This window comes from Trichoderma gamsii (assembly GCF_001481775.2).
Source record: "Trichoderma gamsii strain T6085 chromosome Unknown Scaffold_8.2, whole genome shotgun sequence".
Taxonomy (NCBI): Eukaryota; Fungi; Ascomycota; class Sordariomycetes; order Hypocreales; family Hypocreaceae; genus Trichoderma; species Trichoderma gamsii.
Genome location: NW_020171345.1, coordinates 336807 through 352958, shown reverse-complemented (window position 1 = coordinate 352958; position 16152 = coordinate 336807). Strand labels below are relative to the sequence as shown.

The 16152-nt window shown below is 49.5% G+C and overlaps 5 protein-coding genes across 5 annotated transcripts; 1 reads left to right on the top strand and 4 right to left on the bottom strand.

Moving 5' to 3' along the window:
* Window positions 1–495: 495 nt before the first annotated feature.
* TGAM01_v203082 (hypothetical protein) lies at window positions 496–5154 on the bottom strand (the record flags this gene model as incomplete). Its single annotated transcript, XM_018802435.1, has 3 exons — window positions 496–1128; window positions 1192–4635; window positions 4696–5154. The coding sequence occupies 3 exons, from the start codon at window positions 5152–5154 to the stop codon at window positions 496–498; spliced, it is 4536 nt and encodes a 1511-aa protein (XP_018664353.1).
* Window positions 5155–7400: 2246 nt separating this feature from the next.
* TGAM01_v203081 (hypothetical protein) lies at window positions 7401–8871 on the top strand (the record flags this gene model as incomplete). Its single annotated transcript, XM_018802434.1, has 3 exons — window positions 7401–7560; window positions 7616–7853; window positions 7908–8871. The coding sequence occupies 3 exons, from the start codon at window positions 7401–7403 to the stop codon at window positions 8869–8871; spliced, it is 1362 nt and encodes a 453-aa protein (XP_018664352.1).
* A 613-nt stretch (window positions 8872–9484) lies between these two features.
* On the bottom strand, window positions 9485–10727 carry TGAM01_v203080 (mRNA capping enzyme subunit alpha; the record flags this gene model as incomplete). Its single annotated transcript, XM_018802433.1, has 2 exons — window positions 9485–10478; window positions 10540–10727. 2 exons carry the CDS (start codon window positions 10725–10727, stop codon window positions 9485–9487), a joined length of 1182 nt encoding a protein of 393 aa, XP_018664351.1.
* Window positions 10728–11558: 831 nt separating this feature from the next.
* On the bottom strand, window positions 11559–13720 carry TGAM01_v203079 (sorting nexin-41; the record flags this gene model as incomplete). Its single annotated transcript, XM_018802432.1, has 5 exons — window positions 11559–11654; window positions 11725–12858; window positions 12915–13181; window positions 13237–13502; window positions 13618–13720. The coding sequence occupies 5 exons, from the start codon at window positions 13718–13720 to the stop codon at window positions 11559–11561; spliced, it is 1866 nt and encodes a 621-aa protein (XP_018664350.1).
* A 972-nt stretch (window positions 13721–14692) lies between these two features.
* On the bottom strand, window positions 14693–15556 carry TGAM01_v203078 (hypothetical protein; the record flags this gene model as incomplete). Its single annotated transcript, XM_018802431.2, has 1 exon — window positions 14693–15556. One exon carries the CDS (start codon window positions 15554–15556, stop codon window positions 14693–14695), a length of 864 nt encoding a protein of 287 aa, XP_018664349.1.
* Window positions 15557–16152: the final 596 nt, after the last annotated feature.

The window sequence follows — 16152 nt, the reverse complement described above, 5'->3', positions numbered from 1 at the left end:
AGAAAAGAAAGAGCTTTCACAATATGTATTGTCTATGCGTACAAGACGGAGAAAATAATGGGATATATAGCTTTGCAAACGGGCTTACGTCAAGTACTTATCCTCCCCATCTCATCAAGCATCATTCTCTTTTGCCCTTTCCCTCATTATTCATCATACAAGACAGTAAATCGGCTTGAAATACAAATCGTAGAGAGTAACAGGAGGTAGTAACACTAGCAGTAAAAGGAAAAACTCCTCCGCCCCCAGTGCTTAAATCAGACCCTCAGACTATAGAGAGGATAACAACAAATGGAAACAAAAGGGCGAAAACTATAACGTCGAGCACAAAACAAGAAACGATCAAACCAGAGGCCAATATAAACAATTTTTGTCTTCTTAAAAAAAGAATACAATCTCCATCTCAAAAGAAACAAAATCCCAGAAAAAAGAAATCATTCTCGTCTCCAAGCAGGAAAATAACAAAATTCAAATTCCTAACATACACGTAATTTTTCACTCGTCATCATCATCATCCACATCCATATCCGATGCCCCCCTAGTCGCTCGTCCGCGAGTAGAGCGCGTGCTTGCCCTAGCTGATGCCAAGGCGCTGGCCTTGACGGCCGGTGCTCCCTTTCCTCTGCTTCCTCTAGGAGCGGCGAGTTTCCTTCCGTTGCTCTTTGGCTGCTCCGGCTCCGGCTCCGGCTCCGGCTCCGGCTCAGATGCCTGGTTCTCATCTTCTTCTTCAGCGGCATCTTCCGCTTCGTCATTTTTTGGTTCAGAAGCATCAGAATCGTCCTTGTCGCTGCCTTCTTCCTCCTGCTCAGATGCGCCTACGCTATCATCGTCCTCTTTGCCATAGTCCCATTCCGCAACGCCCTCCAGCATTTCTTCTTCGTCCTCTTCGTCACCACGCTCTGCGTAAGTCGAGATGTTGTGAGAGCGGCCACTGCGCCGTCGTTCACTCTCAGGGACATTGGAATCTGCTTTCTTGATCTTAGGAACCGCTTTGGGCCTTGTGAGCTTCTTGCCAGGGGTCTTAGCCGACTTGGGCTTTGAGCCTGGCTTTCCTCTGATAACAGTCTTCATCTGCGTCTTGGGTTTCTTTGCTGGATGGTCCGCTGATTCATGTATTGACTTGCGTTTCTAGAGAATCGTGTTAGCATTATTTAGCCCTTAATAAATCAAGATTCCGCGTCATGGCAATACCTTCTTTCGGTCCATCACCCGAATCAAGTCATCCAACTTTTCGTCCAGTTCCTCCGGAATAAACTGCTTCTGCGCAATATGTTGAGCAACTTCGCTGGACGGAAGAGCTGTATACAACCCCGTAGGCAGACCAACTTTGCCTGGCCAAGCCTGGAAGCTCCAATTCTTCCTCTCCTGGTATTTACGAACCAATGTCTGGGCCAGATCGCTCAACACGTAAAGATTTTCGCTCTTCTCCGGGTCAACGCCGTCACGCGTTTGCTTCACCCTTTCGGCATACTTGTAAATTAAAGAAATGTTTCCCTCGGTAGCAACAGCACCCAAATAGAAAAGGAAATAGCTTGCAAAATCAACCAAATCGGCCTCATCTGGGCTGTAGTCTGGATGGTGAGCTAATAATGGGATAAATCTTCCCATAAGGGCTTCCATGATCTGCTGTTCATTCTGGGCGTAGTATCGAGCTCGCGAGCGGAGCCAGGTTTCAACACGATTTTTTAATTCTGGAAAAGGTTCGAATGCGGTTAGGAAGAGGATGGTATGGAAACGCGCGCGCAGTTTCCCTCGAGTAAGATAGTTTTGTAGCTTGTCCATAAAACGACGGCGTACCTGAAGCTCGGAATCTTGAACGAGCTCCGCAAGCTTATTGAAGCCTGCATGGTCAAATTGATCATCGTATTTTTTTACAGTGCAGAGCTTCAAAATCATGAGACCTGCCAGAAGCCTAAGCCGCTTTTTGTGGTGTTTGGGGGTATCCTTTACTTTGGACAGCTCGCCCTCCGCAGCAACATAGGTTTTAAGGAGCTTGAAGATGGGCTTGATTCGCGTCTCTGCATCAGCATCTGTCGACGTAGCAAGAGCTCGATTTACTAGAATTCTTATGGAAAGACTCTTTGCTTGGAGCTCCTCGTCCATGTCGGCATCATCGACCCAAGACGGATCTTTGTCCCCGGCCTCGGTTCGGACTTCGTGCAAAACCTTCTTGATGGTTATATCGTTGATTGCATCGTCCGAGTCTACGGTAACAGTCGGGGCCAAACGTTCTAGCTGGCTAATAGTAGCCAGCTTATTGAGAAAATGAGGCGCGCCATATTTCAAGTTCGCCATCACCTTGCGCAAAAGAGTTGTGGCAGTCACTTTGCTCTTATCATCATTCTTCGCCAAGAGAACGTTGATAGCGTATTTGGGTGTCTTGATAGGAACGCCGTAGAGAGCGTAGTTCATGAGTGTCTGGGTAAAGGTCTTGTCATATTTGACGTCCTCGGGATACCTCTTGGCATATGATGAGTAGGCCTTGAGAATGTCGCTAACAGAGGCATCCTGAGACTTGTAGGTAGTTTCGGTTGGAGCTTTCTGGATAAGTTCTTTCCGCAGCTCTTCGGCATGAGCTTTGAAGATGTCGGGGTTTCGCTGAGAAATGTCGTTAAGCACCTGATGCGCCACGGCAGCGAAGCCGTTCTTATCGCTCTTTGAATAGTCCATGATTGTGGCCAAATGGCTTCGGTTGAACATGAGACAGCTTGACCGATATAACAAAGGAATCAACGTGTCCAGAGAACTAGCACCAGAGCTTGCCGAAATTTTCGTAATCAGCTCAGCGATTGCGCGTCTCACGGTCTTAAAATCGCTTTCGGACTCAATCGCGTACTTGACGAGCTGGTAGCTACGCCGTTCGTTGAGCTTTACAAACTTTTGAAGATCGCTACGAACCTTTAGCGGATCGGGAAAGTAGGCGCCAAACCATTGCATGGTTTTGGCGAGGCCAGCTTTGACTTTATCTTCGTTAGCTTCAATGATGCCGCCGTTGTATGCCTCGCACTGCTGGATGAAGATCTCAACGCCCTTGGCAAACTGCGGTTGGCGCGCCTGCATGGCAAAGAATGCCTTTTGAGCTGGAGTATCGAGAGACTTGAGCATCAGCAAGATTCTCTCGGCTCGTATCTTATCCTGGTCGGCCTGGCCAGCCGCGGCTTTCCCTTGTGAGGATGCAGCTGCGGTTTTAGCCCCCTTGCCCTTTATGAGGGGATACTTCAAGGGTATCAGGTATTCGAACATGACGCGGTCGAGAAGCACATTGAGATCAGGATCGTTGGCGTAAAAGGCATTGATAATGCGCGATGGAACACCCGAGAGGCAGGCAGCAACTGCTTCCTGTCCGTCTGCAATCTCCCCGGAACCGACTGCCCAGAGTTTGCCAAGTAGAATCATGGCCTCGACGCGCACAGCCGGCTTTCTGTCTCGGCATCGGTCTGCAAGACTTGCAAAGACTGAGCCCTCTTTCTCTACGCCGCCAATGATGCCCAGTTTTAGGACAATGTCTCGGAATTCGAAGAGCTCAATTGCCTTGACAGCCGCCAAGCGCACTTTTTCTTCGCTATCGTTTAGTTTGTCGACCAGGGCTCTTACTAGTTCACTTTCCTCTTGGCTGCTAAGTCCAATTCCTCCGGCAGAAGTAGAAAGAATGTAGCCAACGGCGGTTACCCAGGCGGTGCGTATCGTTCCCGTCTTGTCGTTTTTCCGGCCTACAAAGTTGCGATAAGTCGCGTGATGCGTCTGAGCGAATGATTGAGGAGAGTATGGTTTGGTGAGAACATTGGCCTCGGCTACAATTGTTGGAGTGTCATCCATCAGTCTGATCGGAGGATATGCGGCCGGGTCGAGTACGGGGGGCTGCGGCGGGCCTGCAGCTCCAATGCCGGATATCATGTCACCAAATGTCTCTGTAGCGATGAGACGCAGGTGAACGTTGTCCGCTGACAGCTCAGCATCTAGCTGAGGAATAACGTTTTGGAGGACGGCAGGTGCTGCTCGCCACAACTCTCGGATAAGGAGATGAGCCTGGCGAAGACTCTTCAGATCAGCCTCGGAAGGCCCTGCGTGGCTATCTTCCTCATCTGAGTCGTCTCCATGGCGGTTGCCATTCCCTGCAGTTGCAAATCCAGAGGCATTGAGAATCACATCGCTGAAATACTGGCTCACGTAACGTGCCATCTTGTCTGCGCATCCATTACAAATGGCTTTGGCCATGACATAGGCCGCTGGTTCCATCTTGTGGAGGAGCGTCGATTGTTTACCGTTTTGCTCCTTGCTTCGGCCACCGCCAGGGGGTGCTGCTCGCAAGAACTGGCTGATGATGGCATCAATAACGCTGGCTGGGACACTGCCGGGGGACTCGTCAATCAGCTGGATCAGCATTTCTGTTAGGTGAATTTCAACATCCTTTGCAACTTGCTCTTCGGCTGGTGCCTTGGCGTTTGCAGACACTCCATCAAAAGTCGAATTGAACAGGCGCAACAAGAGGTCGTCGGCTCCATGAATTTCCGAGATGAGCAGAATACTCTTGACATCAGTTAGTGACATGAGAACGTATTTATGCTGGCTATTATATGGGTTCGTAGGGTCTTGGAGGCTCGGTAGAATATCCTTTACGAATAGGCCGAACATCATCTACGCAGTATGAGATTAGCAAGAAAGGCCAAAGACGGTTCCGAGGCTTGGCGAGCCTACCTTGAGCTGATCATCCGTAAACGGGGCATCTGGGACGAACAGGCGCAGAATATCAACCAAACAACAGGCGGTGTATGCCTTGACGCCTCTGTCCTTGTGCTGCAGCAGGTTGCGATGCGCCAGCTGGGCGGAGACATCCTTGAGCGAGCTCAGATCGACCTCGCCTTGTTCAAAGTCGGCCAGCTCTTTTGACAACTTCTCCAGGCGAGTCAGAAGAGTGCCGCTGGGGATTGGCTTTGCAGGCCGCCACGACAGCTCCTCGTTGAATTTGAGACTCTGATGCTCTCCCTCTCCCTCATAATCGCCTTCAGCAGCTCGCGGTTCCGCCTCGGGCTCTGCTTCTGACTCGGCTTCACCTTCACCAGATTCCGGGTTCGAGTCGTGGAGCTCCGGCGCGGGAGACTCCTCCTCCACTGGCGCCGGCGCCGACCGTCTCCTTGCGGATTGGCGAGAGCGCATGTTTGCGCGGGTACAAAGATGGCGACGTGCTGTTGTCGAAAGGCGGCGAACAAGCTGTCCCGAGGTCCGCTTAATTGGCTGGTCGCGAAGTCGTTCGTCTGCTGCGGCGCGCGGGTCACAGCATCGCACAGTCAGACGTCGTTTGTTGACAGAGAGAGGAGCAGCTGCCTAGCTCGAGGACGCGACGACGGGTCTCGGCAATTTTTCTCTCTCTTGGGTATTGCTTGTTTTTTTCCTCGCTCCGGCGTTGGGCGTAAGAGAATGATGCACAAGGATAACGGTTTGCGGGAGGGCACATGAACCAGAAGTTTAGAGGGGAGCTCCAGCGCTGAGTTACGCGACGCGATGGGAGATGTTCCGGAGTGGCCCCGCGCTTATTGCTAGCCAGGCACTGCTGCTGCTAAGAATTGCCACTGCGAGACGGTAAGCCCGAAGGCGAACGACAGACACCAGGCATTGATTGTTTACTCTGGTAGCAGACACTATATTAGCCTGTCAATGCACGCCCAAACGCTCGTTGCACCATAATTTCTTCGTCGTCGCTAGGCCATTATTCGGGCAATGCATTCGGGCAATGCATTCGGGCTATCTTTGTTGTCACCAAATGATATCGGCTCTACTCTAGTCTTTGACTGCTGTCGACATTATTTTTCTGTTTTCTTGTAGCACCGAAATTGGTCGGGAATATCGAGAATCAATGTGAAAGTGTCATGATGCTGAGAGCCCCCCTATTTTTTCACCGCCGCTCCCACCGTGAATAACTTGTTGTCAATATTACCTGATGTGGCATCACGAGTCCTGTGCGACATGAGTCCACGTTGTACCAATTTAGATCTTGTTCTACGTCCGTCATTTAGCATGGAATGTGTTCATATACCTGGTCAACGCACATAGTACCCGACAGCTTGAGCAAACATGCACGCTGGTGAGCGATGCTGGCGATGCCCAAATGGAGTTGGCATCTTACTACACCTCTACGTTTTCCAATTGCCAACGTCAACTTTGTCTTTGAGATGGATGATAATATAAAGTATACGCACAGCGTCGAGCAACTTGAGGCATCGAACTTGTAGTCTATGGGTCATATTCGTTAGCAGAATGCGGTAGTCCGTCTTGACATGCAACTTTCAAATCGAAGCTGTATACGCATCTGATCCCGCACCGCAAGCAAGCCTAGACGGATCACCAACCGCAACTGTTTCACAGCTCGGGTATCTACTCAGAGCCAGAGTTCCATGACTGTACTCGCGAGTTCTGGCAGTGATTGTTGTGCAAAGAGCCCTGGGTGTCACCACCAACTACCACATTCTGGAGGCACAGTTCCATACAATGTCGACTGGCATAATGATGGATAGCAGCAGTCGCAATATTTACAATGGCTGTGCTATAATGCTATTCATGGATCTGAGGGATTGTCTTCTAGTTTCTATTATTGAACGTATATGATCATTTACATAGGGCAGTCATTGTTTCCTCACTGCCTCCTCCAATACATCAGCAGAGAAAGCTTGCTCTTATCACTCCAAACCTCACATCTCTCTCACCACAACTCGTACAGGAGACTGCCCATTTCGATTTTTCCAGCTGACGATCTAACCGGAAGAAAACCACCACACTTGTAGGCGTTGAAAAAGCAAACAGCTGCAAGTGCCAAGTCGTCAGTTTGCCGGTCCGGCAAGGCACCATCTCAACATCCATTCACCAACCGTGCCTATATAAACAAACGAATTAATTGTGACGCGTGCCTCTTTTTTTTTCTGCGTGATTCAGAAGATTGAGCCAATAGAAAAAAAGAGCAAGAAGGAAAAAAGCTCGCACATTTTCATCAGCTCTCTTTTTCCTTTGCCCCCTCCCACCTTTGTTCCCTCACCTGCATTCAACACACTCGTTCATTATCAACTGCAACAGCATTTCGACTCTCTCTCTCTCTCTCTCGTTTAGGTTCAAACGTCTCTCTTCTCTTCATCTTCTGAAGCTTTCTTAAAACCAGGTATGAAACTTGTCCTGCTTTCTCCCTTCTGTTGTGTCATCGTCACGCCTGTATCACCTCGAGCTGCTCTTCCCGAACAAACTCTTCCCGTAACTCCCATCGTCAGCCCGTTGCAGAGCAGATTTCTCGCTAATATCGTAATTCTTCTAGTCTTATCACTCTACTTAAGCACTCTGAAAGTCCATTCCAAGTATGCCACCTCTCCTCCCCGTCTCTACCCAAGTAAAAAAGATTAACCTCTTCCACAGTGGCGAGCATGAAAGACTCCGAGTCTGGTGCCGTGCCTCAGCGCAAAATGGGCACGCTCCGAAACGCCAAGAAGCATCTCCTCGAGGCCAGATTCCTCATGGGCGCGGCCGTTGGGGTCTCCCTGCTCACTGCAATTCTGGTGATTAGCCTCCTGGCAGCTCACTGCGGTATGATGTCCCCTCTGCTGATACAGAAGATGGCATGATTTCTGACCTAATACAGCTGGCCTTGAGAAGCTACTTGCAGCTCAGAGGGGATTTGCTCTTGCGAGCCAGCAGGCTCTCCCAATGGCTAATCACAAGCTTGGTCGCCGTGGTGTTGACTGCGATGAAACCGACTTGATCATGTCTAACTCTGCTGATGAGGTTGTTACACTGGTTCTTGACAATGGTTCTATCGCTGCCGCAACTCAAACTCTTGAAGCCAAAGCCGTGGTTTCTGTCACCAGCATCCCGATCTCGTAAGTACAATGTCCATCTTCAATGGAAATCCTTCTGCTCACGCCTTGACACAGTACCCAAACGGCTACGTCGACCATCTACAGCATCATCACCCCATCCCGGCCAGCTATCGTGACCAAGACCAAGACCATGACGACTTCAGTCCTCCCCCCTCCAGAGACATCCGTGTGCTCAGCCTTTAGCACTACGGTTACTGTCACCGTGACCGTCGTGCCTAGCCCCTGGGCCTCCAGCTCTGTCCTAGGCGACGTTACCGTGACTGCTGGCGCATCAACCATGACCAATGTCAACACGGACGTCTCTTATACCAGTGAACTTCCGGATGCCACCATCTCAGGAAATCCATCTACTGTCACTAATGTTGACGTTTCCGTCACTGGCTTGCCAGACGTGACCATCTCTGGAAACCCATCCACAATAACCAACGTCCTCACCGATGTATCTCTCACTAGTGGTCTTCCAGATGCAACTGTCTCTGGCAATCCGTCGACTATCACCGCAATCCAGACCAGCTTCTCTCTCAATCCAGAACCCGTCACTTCGTTCGTCACGGTGGTCATCTCTGACCTCTGGGGTCCTTCAGCTAGTTCTTCCGTCCCCGATCTGGTGACAGTCACCGCCATATCTACTATCAGGACAACTGTCACCACCATCAACGCCGCTCCATCTCCCATCATTATCACCATCACAAGTGCTTACTCCGTGCCTGCGATGAGCACCTCGACGGCTTCCTCTGACAGCTCTAAAGCCGGCGCTCAGACGTTCCGCCCGAGCGCCTTCACCCAGACCATCACTGCTACCAATGGCGAGCCTGCCACGACCACTACTGCTGTCCTCATACCATCAGTATTCTCTGGCACCAATGGCACCGCGAGTGGGTATCCATCCGGTACCGCAACGAGTATGGTAATGCCCTCCGTTCCAGTTATTGTCTCTGGCAGCAGCAAGGGCATGGAGCCGCTTAGCAATGCTTTCTGCCTCATCATGGCGGCTGCGGCCGTCATGTCTATGCTCTAAGAGTATCCTTTTAGTTGGGTTCTCTTTCGCTGGACAGATAATTTACTGTATGTAAGGAACTAGTTCGGACCTGATTTACTTTTCAATTTTCTTTCTTTTCGGATTGAGGGCAATTACGGGGAATCGGATGAACTAGGGTCGGTGGACTGGCCATCATATAAGGGACGATGATGTTTAATATTTCAAAACAATTTTATGCAGTTGGGAATCACAGGTTATAATATAATCGCAAGGTTTCTGGTCTTCAGGACATTTAGGGTCTAGTAAGAAAAATAATTCAAAATCCAGTAAACTATAGGATATCTTGAACTTGAAGCCATCGAAGAATAAACGCCTTACCCATCATTAGAAGATTGATGGAAGAGAGAAAGTTCTTGTCCAAACGCCTCCATCTTGTCCCAAGAGGCTGCCCCTAGGACTACAAATACCAGCATACCCAATTAGTAATAACAACGACTCAGGTATATATGCCCATCGTTCCAAAACTAGAGTTTCTTCCCTTTCGCCTTCGTTCAATTCAGATAAGGTCGGAGCAAAATGGTGATTCCGTCCCCCAAAACAAAAAATAAGAGAACGCCTCCTGCTTGAAACCACTGAAATGAGCAATGTTCCGCTATCGTTGCCCACGCGCATTTTCTCGTGCTTGTCTGGCCTTCCAGCTGTCTCTGATCCGACCAGCAGCGCCGTAGAGGTCATTCACTGAAACGCGGTCTTTGATACTCTCCAGGACGCTTGAAACTGTACTCGTGTGGTTTGCCTCGTGTTTATCATCTCTGAAGCGAAGAATGCGCCATCTCCTCTGGTCATCCTGGTTACACTCCACGATGCGGTCGTTCAATGGGTCGTTTAAGCTTTTCAGCGTCTCCCACTCCTCTTCCGTAATGTAAAGATCATCAAAACGAGCATATTTTTCGGGTCCATCGCCTTTGAAAACGAATAGCTCTGCTTTTGGTACGCTATCATAATCAGTAAAGGGCTCTGTAATACCTTCTTTGCGCTCCCATTCATCTGGCTCAACAAGCGGGAACGTAAGTCTCATCCGTAGGTCAATGGTATTTTCTTCGGGTGGTTTCCACTTGAGAATGTGAGGGTCGGTGCCGTGCTTGTAGGGTGTATTCCGGCATGTGAAAATAAGACCATCATTTCCATGCTTTAGTTCTGGAAGAATCTGTTTAAACATCATCTCGATGCCGTAACCGAGTTGAAACGGCTTCATTTCCATGTAGAAGGGCTGATATTGTAGCTCGTCCGGGTAATCCTTGAACATTTTTTTATACGGCGTATACAGCCGCTCTCTGAAGTAAGCCAGCCGCTTATCAAGCGATCGATCCATGAGTTTATTGCCATCCATCACAAGACAGTCGAAAACAAGGAATCGAGGTTCCGTTCCTCCATCGGGTCGCTTGTCCCACACCAGTTCGCCGTCAACAAGCGTTGCTGTGTGGAAAGCACTGACGTCCGTCTCGCGTGGGAAATGCAGGCTCTTGTTGGTGATGTACCAATAGTCATTCTTGCGATCAATCAAGTAGTGCGCCTCTCCCTGGTTCTCGTCCTCGGTCAAGTAGAGAAGGTAGCGAATTCCGTCAGATTTCTCGCATACATAGTAGCTGGTAAATGGTTAGCCATGATAGCCCAGGAGAACTATATGTTCGTCGATGGCTGCCTTACTCTTGTTTCGTCAATTCGTCCAGATGTTGTCTGGCAAAGCTGACGGGCTGCGCGCCCGGAAAACTAGTCTGTGGTCTGCCCAGCAGCTCTGCCACCTCTCGCCGCATGGTATGCAGGAGCTGGCCCTCCGCTTTGATGCCGGGTTCATCAATCGACCCAATGGGGCCGTCTGTTTTGTTGGGCTCCATTGTGCGTCGTGCTGGCCTTGGCCAAGTCGGCGCGTCGCAGCTCGGCGGCGCTGCAGGATCGAGATCGCCGAGAGAAGCACAGAGCGAGCTGAATCCTAGTCTTCAACAGAACGATGTCTGTAGACGATTTGGTGCTACCTAATTGAGCAGCAAGCGCGCTCGAGGCAAGACACCTCGTGAGCGTGGAGTGTAGCGTAGTAGGATTAACTCGAAGGCCGAAAGAGCTGCGATCAAGGCTACCAGCTGTTGCCTTGCGCTTATCGATAAGGCGCAACCGCTGTAGCAAATATAAGGCAAATCAGCTCGGGAATCTTTAAAAGAACCACGCAGTGAACCATTTGCTAGCCGTCATATTCATATACAAAGCATGCTGGGAGAAAAAAGAGAGAGAGAAAAAAAGGGAAAGAAAATGCCATATCTCATTATTTTCTCTTATAGTACACCTTATTACTTTCTGTAAAACTAGGTAAGTTTGCAAACGTACTAGGTAAACAGACCTCAGTCAAAGTAAGAAGAAAGTATAAATTTACCAACACCATCGCTAGGCAAAGTTGAACCCCGAGTACACAGAGATACAAAGATACCACTCCAAGGCAAATCGACAGAGATTGAATGAAGATTAATTGCCGTCTAATTAGAGAGTATCGCATGATGATATCACCTATTTGGTATTCAGATAAGAAGCAGATTGCTCCTGAAACGGCGCCAAGAGCAGCTTGATAAAAATTAGGTATAACGAGACGACCATTCTAGATGGGAAATCCATCTTCTTGGCCTTTCCTCTTGTATTAGAAATTCATCATCATGCGAATTTGTTCCAGTGATAGCTCGCTAATTGTCGTCTATTTTGTCGACCTCTGCCCTAGCCTCTTCCCACTGCTGCTTGCTCTTGCGTGCCCACTCGACTTGACTTCTCGCGTATGCCAACTGCCGAGACTATTAGCAAATAAAGCTTGAAGAAAATTGGGTGGTGACTTTTCGGCTGCTGTAGACTTACCATGTATCGCCTCAAATCATCTTCCTTGTCTTTCTGGAACCGCTTCAAGTCGCTAAGCACACTGGCGCTGGCATCCTTGACATCTCTTTCAGAAGCTACTTGCGCCTGTTCTAGCTGCCCTATTGACTCACGCGTCTTTCCGATAGTATCTCGGCGGGTTCGCTCAGGGTCCACGTCCACGACCCCCTGCACTGCGTGGCGGATTGGACCAAATATCTTGTTTGTTATAGAGTTTGTACTAGGCATCTTTCGGTGTGTTATGGTCGACGCACTTCTCTCAGGGACGCCTTGGTTTACAGACGGTGGATTCGACGGGAAATCGCCATGAGTCGGTGGGAAGTCGGAGTCTATGGATTCAGTATCCTCTTGGCTTCCATCGCGTCGATGCTGTGTCGGCGGCTCTCTAAGACTCGCCGACCGCTTAGGAGGGGGAGATATTTGCTGGCTGCTCGAGAGGTACTGCTCAATGCGCCTCGCTTCTGCTTCACTGCGCTCAAGCTGGTCCAACAGGGCTCTCTTCTTGTTGAGCTCCTCAGTTGTCATATCTTGCTGCACACGCTTGAGGACTCTATACCGCAAGACGCTTCTGACGACACCTGCAAATTGGGCATTCTCTCTCATTGGTTCTGCAAAACTGGCGCCCAAAGTGCCAGAAAGTTCCTCAGTCGCAATATACGACGCATCAGCGGCTTGACCTATTCGTTCAATGGCTGGTCCTAGGGACGGGGCTTGCTCTGAGAGAGCAAAGGCGTTGTATCTTGATCCCAGTTCGCAAAGATCTGCCGCTAAAGATGATAGATGACTGAGCGTCCGGCGATTGACCTTCTCCATAGGGCCTGTCAAAAGCTGTTCCAGCTCCTTGATCGACGCCTCATAAGAGATGAAATACGGGTCAAGCTCCTGCTCGCTGAGATTGGATGCATCTGCTGGGAAGCGTTCGATCGCATGCGCTGCGCCTTGGATGACAGAAGCATTCAAGTCAGCGCCCGTACCTGCTGAAGTCTTCAGCTTCGATGAGCTCGAAGGAACCGGAAGAAAGCTGTGAGCAAGTGAGGGGTTGGCAGTGTCCAATGGCGGTGCTTTCAGGATGACCTTGGGTATAGAAGCAACCGGATGAGCGTGCAAAACCTCGCTCTAGCAGTATATTAGCAAAATCAAAAACATCAAAAGAGGAGAAAAAAGCTCATTACCCAGCTTGAGTTTGGATCAAGAAATCTCCACCAAACTCCGTCCTCTCTTACGGCGTCCATTCGGCGACAGCGGTTCAAAAAGACCATTAACATGCGCTTTCGTAAGTCAATAATTTGCTGGTCTTGTTTCGCACTTGTGGGATTCGCAGCGTAGTCGGCCATAGTATGCTTTTCCGGAATAGGAGGAATAACGAGAGTCGGGTGAAGACGGGTCAAAGCATCTCTGAGCGAGGCGAACTCAGAGTAACGACGACGGACCTCTAAATCCTGATTCTGGAAGTCAGAAGACAAGAATACAGAAGGACAACTGAGTGCGACTCACTCCTGTTTTAATGGTGTACACGATAAATCTCCCTCCGCTTTCTACGCTTTTACCCGCATCCGTAATCATAATTGGCATGTTCGGATTCTCATAGAGGATTTGCTCGATACGGCTGTTGAATCCGCCTGGTCTCCGTCGCGGAGGGGTGTCCTCCCTCAGGACATCATCATCGTCAACTTGGCCAATGCCATGGCTGAATGGCTGACGTGGTGACTGGCCAACGTCGCTCCCGGTTGAAGGGGTATGAGAAGCCTCAAAAACGCCATCTAAAGTGTCCAACTGCCGTTAGTTTTGACATGATCCTCATCAAGATATACCAGCGACCCATTCTGGAGCAAGAGACTCAGAGGCGCTCCGGGGGACGAGGTGCAATGGACTTACAGTCTCTTGATGTCGGCGAGCTCGGAATTGCGGACGACGAGGTCTGTGAATCCCGGCGATCGAAGCTGGTTCCGTAAGGGTTGTTGTCTTCGTCGTTCCACATGATGGCAGCTCTTTTGTACGGCTCTATCTATGTGCGGATATGGCTCTGGAGGCGAAGCGCGGCTGGTGGTCGTGGCTTTGGTGTCTCGAGATCGCCTGAATGTGCTCTAGCTGTGACTAGACGACGAAGAGCTCTGGGGCAACTGCGGCGGGGCGGAGTCGTTTAAGCCGCTCGGACGTGGGGTCAAGATCAGGGTATGCAAGTCGTTGTGAGCGCTGTCGCCATTATCCAGCAAACGCAAGGACGAGATGCTGCGGCCAGGTGAGAGAAATTCGAGACTCTAGACGACGATGGTAGGCAGAAGCGGAGAGCGAGTTGGCGGCTTGCGAAGCTTCGGGCGGTTCTGGCGCAGGGCGAAACAAGAACCTGCTAACGGTCTGATGACGATACAGCGCGCGCACGGACCACCTGCATTTACGTGCATGTACCTTGGCCTGCCAAAAACACTGCGCCAGGAATGGCTGGGACGCAGGCTCGCCGCAGGTACTTGGACTTTAACGGGCAAAAGTCAACAACCCTTTTAGGTACAGGTGGTTACCACCTAAAACCCAGGGTCAATGACGCTTTTACTCTCTTTAGGCTGTGCCTGTACATCATCTTGCAGGCTTCAAATCGGTCCGCGTTCGTTTCTTACATACTTAGGTAGGTAGGTAACTGCCGCAATATTTGCGTTTTCTCTTTTACTTTGTATTTTTAGTATAACTCATCGTCTTGACCAGTGCCTCCAAGCTCATAAACCCCTCGATGTAATACACTGGACCAAGCTATTCTTCTCTATACATTCCATTATTATATCCCATTATACATGTCCGAGATCCAGCGTCCATACCTACTACGCCGAAGAAATTATTGCAGTTGTAAAATTCCCCGTTATTGGTAGCCCTGTCGGCCGTATGGATCAGTTATCTGCGTACATCAGGACATGGCATTTCGCCCATCTCACTATATACATGTAACCAGCATCACAAATGCTCATCGGTACCGAGGATTCACTTCAAAATCGTCGCTGTGGACCGTGGCAGCATCACTCCGAATCGACTCCTTGGAATCATTGGAAGCGTCAAGATTGCATAGCATCGACGAAACATCATCCTGCTCTGTGGCTGTTGTTTCAAAAGTGCATTTATTGATATGACCATCGAATCGCGGTGTGGCGTTTTCAAGGCGCCTATTAATAGCTGAATGATCGATCCTGATGATTGCTCTCTGCTCAGGCTCTGGGGAAAGGGAAGGCGAACTCGCAATGGTAGATGCCGCTCCAGCAGGTAGATTAAAAGCCCTATAGAAGCGTTGCCACCATGTAGGATGACCCGATGGACATTCATCTGAAGCTCGGCTTGACTCTTTGCGAGGGTCTTCTGGTTTTGGCAGCTCAGGAGCTGTTACACCGGGATATGTAGGATACAGTGTTCCCTGTGGCAGACCTGTTGAAGCCATCGTGTGGATTTGAGCAGTGTGAGCATTCATGACGCCAAATGACTGCACTGGCAACACCCAGGGCACTGGCAAGAAATAAACAGGGAAGTGTGGAGGCATTCCGTTCTCGGAGACGAAGTTTTGCGGCACTGAATGTGGTGTTGACGTTGCTGCGCTCTTCCGTGTGAATTGGTAACGCCGTTCTTTTTGAACTCCAGACGCAAGATTCGTTTTGGTTCTAATGCGGAAGATTCTCTCCCGGCCCGCACAATACATCCAGACAATTGACAGGATGATGAATGCAACAACAAGGGAGAATATGATGCCAAACCGTGTAGCTGAGTTGAGACAGTGCCACCCAAGGCAAGTGTCGGATCGACGAAGATGGTGGGTTTCTTCTTGGACATCGAAGCTTGACATGGCGATAACCAAACCCGACGAACAGAATTGAGGCGATCAAAGACAGATTTGATAACGTTCAGTCGTATCGTGGATATCGCTAACAGCGTGTGTTTCTGATCATGGGTAATCCACGAGGAGGCTGAGTACGAGTGTTAAAATAAACAATCAAATATCCCTGTTGGCGTAAGAAAAGAAGAGTATGTTCAACAAGATAGATGCCGAGGCGATGGTGAGCGCCTCCATCTGTCTGACAGTTGGCAGAGCGCATAAGACACTCTTCTAGAACAAGCTGCCAGTGACTCAGTGCGCAACTGACATGGACACCATTTTCAAGCATCTCCCTCAACATCCATAATAATAGTGTAAAAGGGTTTAGAAAAAGACCATTATTTCAAGTAATAATTTGCAAACATTGTATTTGCAAGCTACTATACGCGTTTATTGTAGAAAGGGAGATCCCAGCTAGGTAAGCCTGCGGGGGGCTTGCATTTTTACTACATCGCTAACAAGGCTTTGAGTGATATACAGAGTTTCACAGAAATCTTAGAAACACTACTTAGGTATTGTAAAGTACTAGTATCTCCTATAATTATATCAACTATTTGCGATTGGAG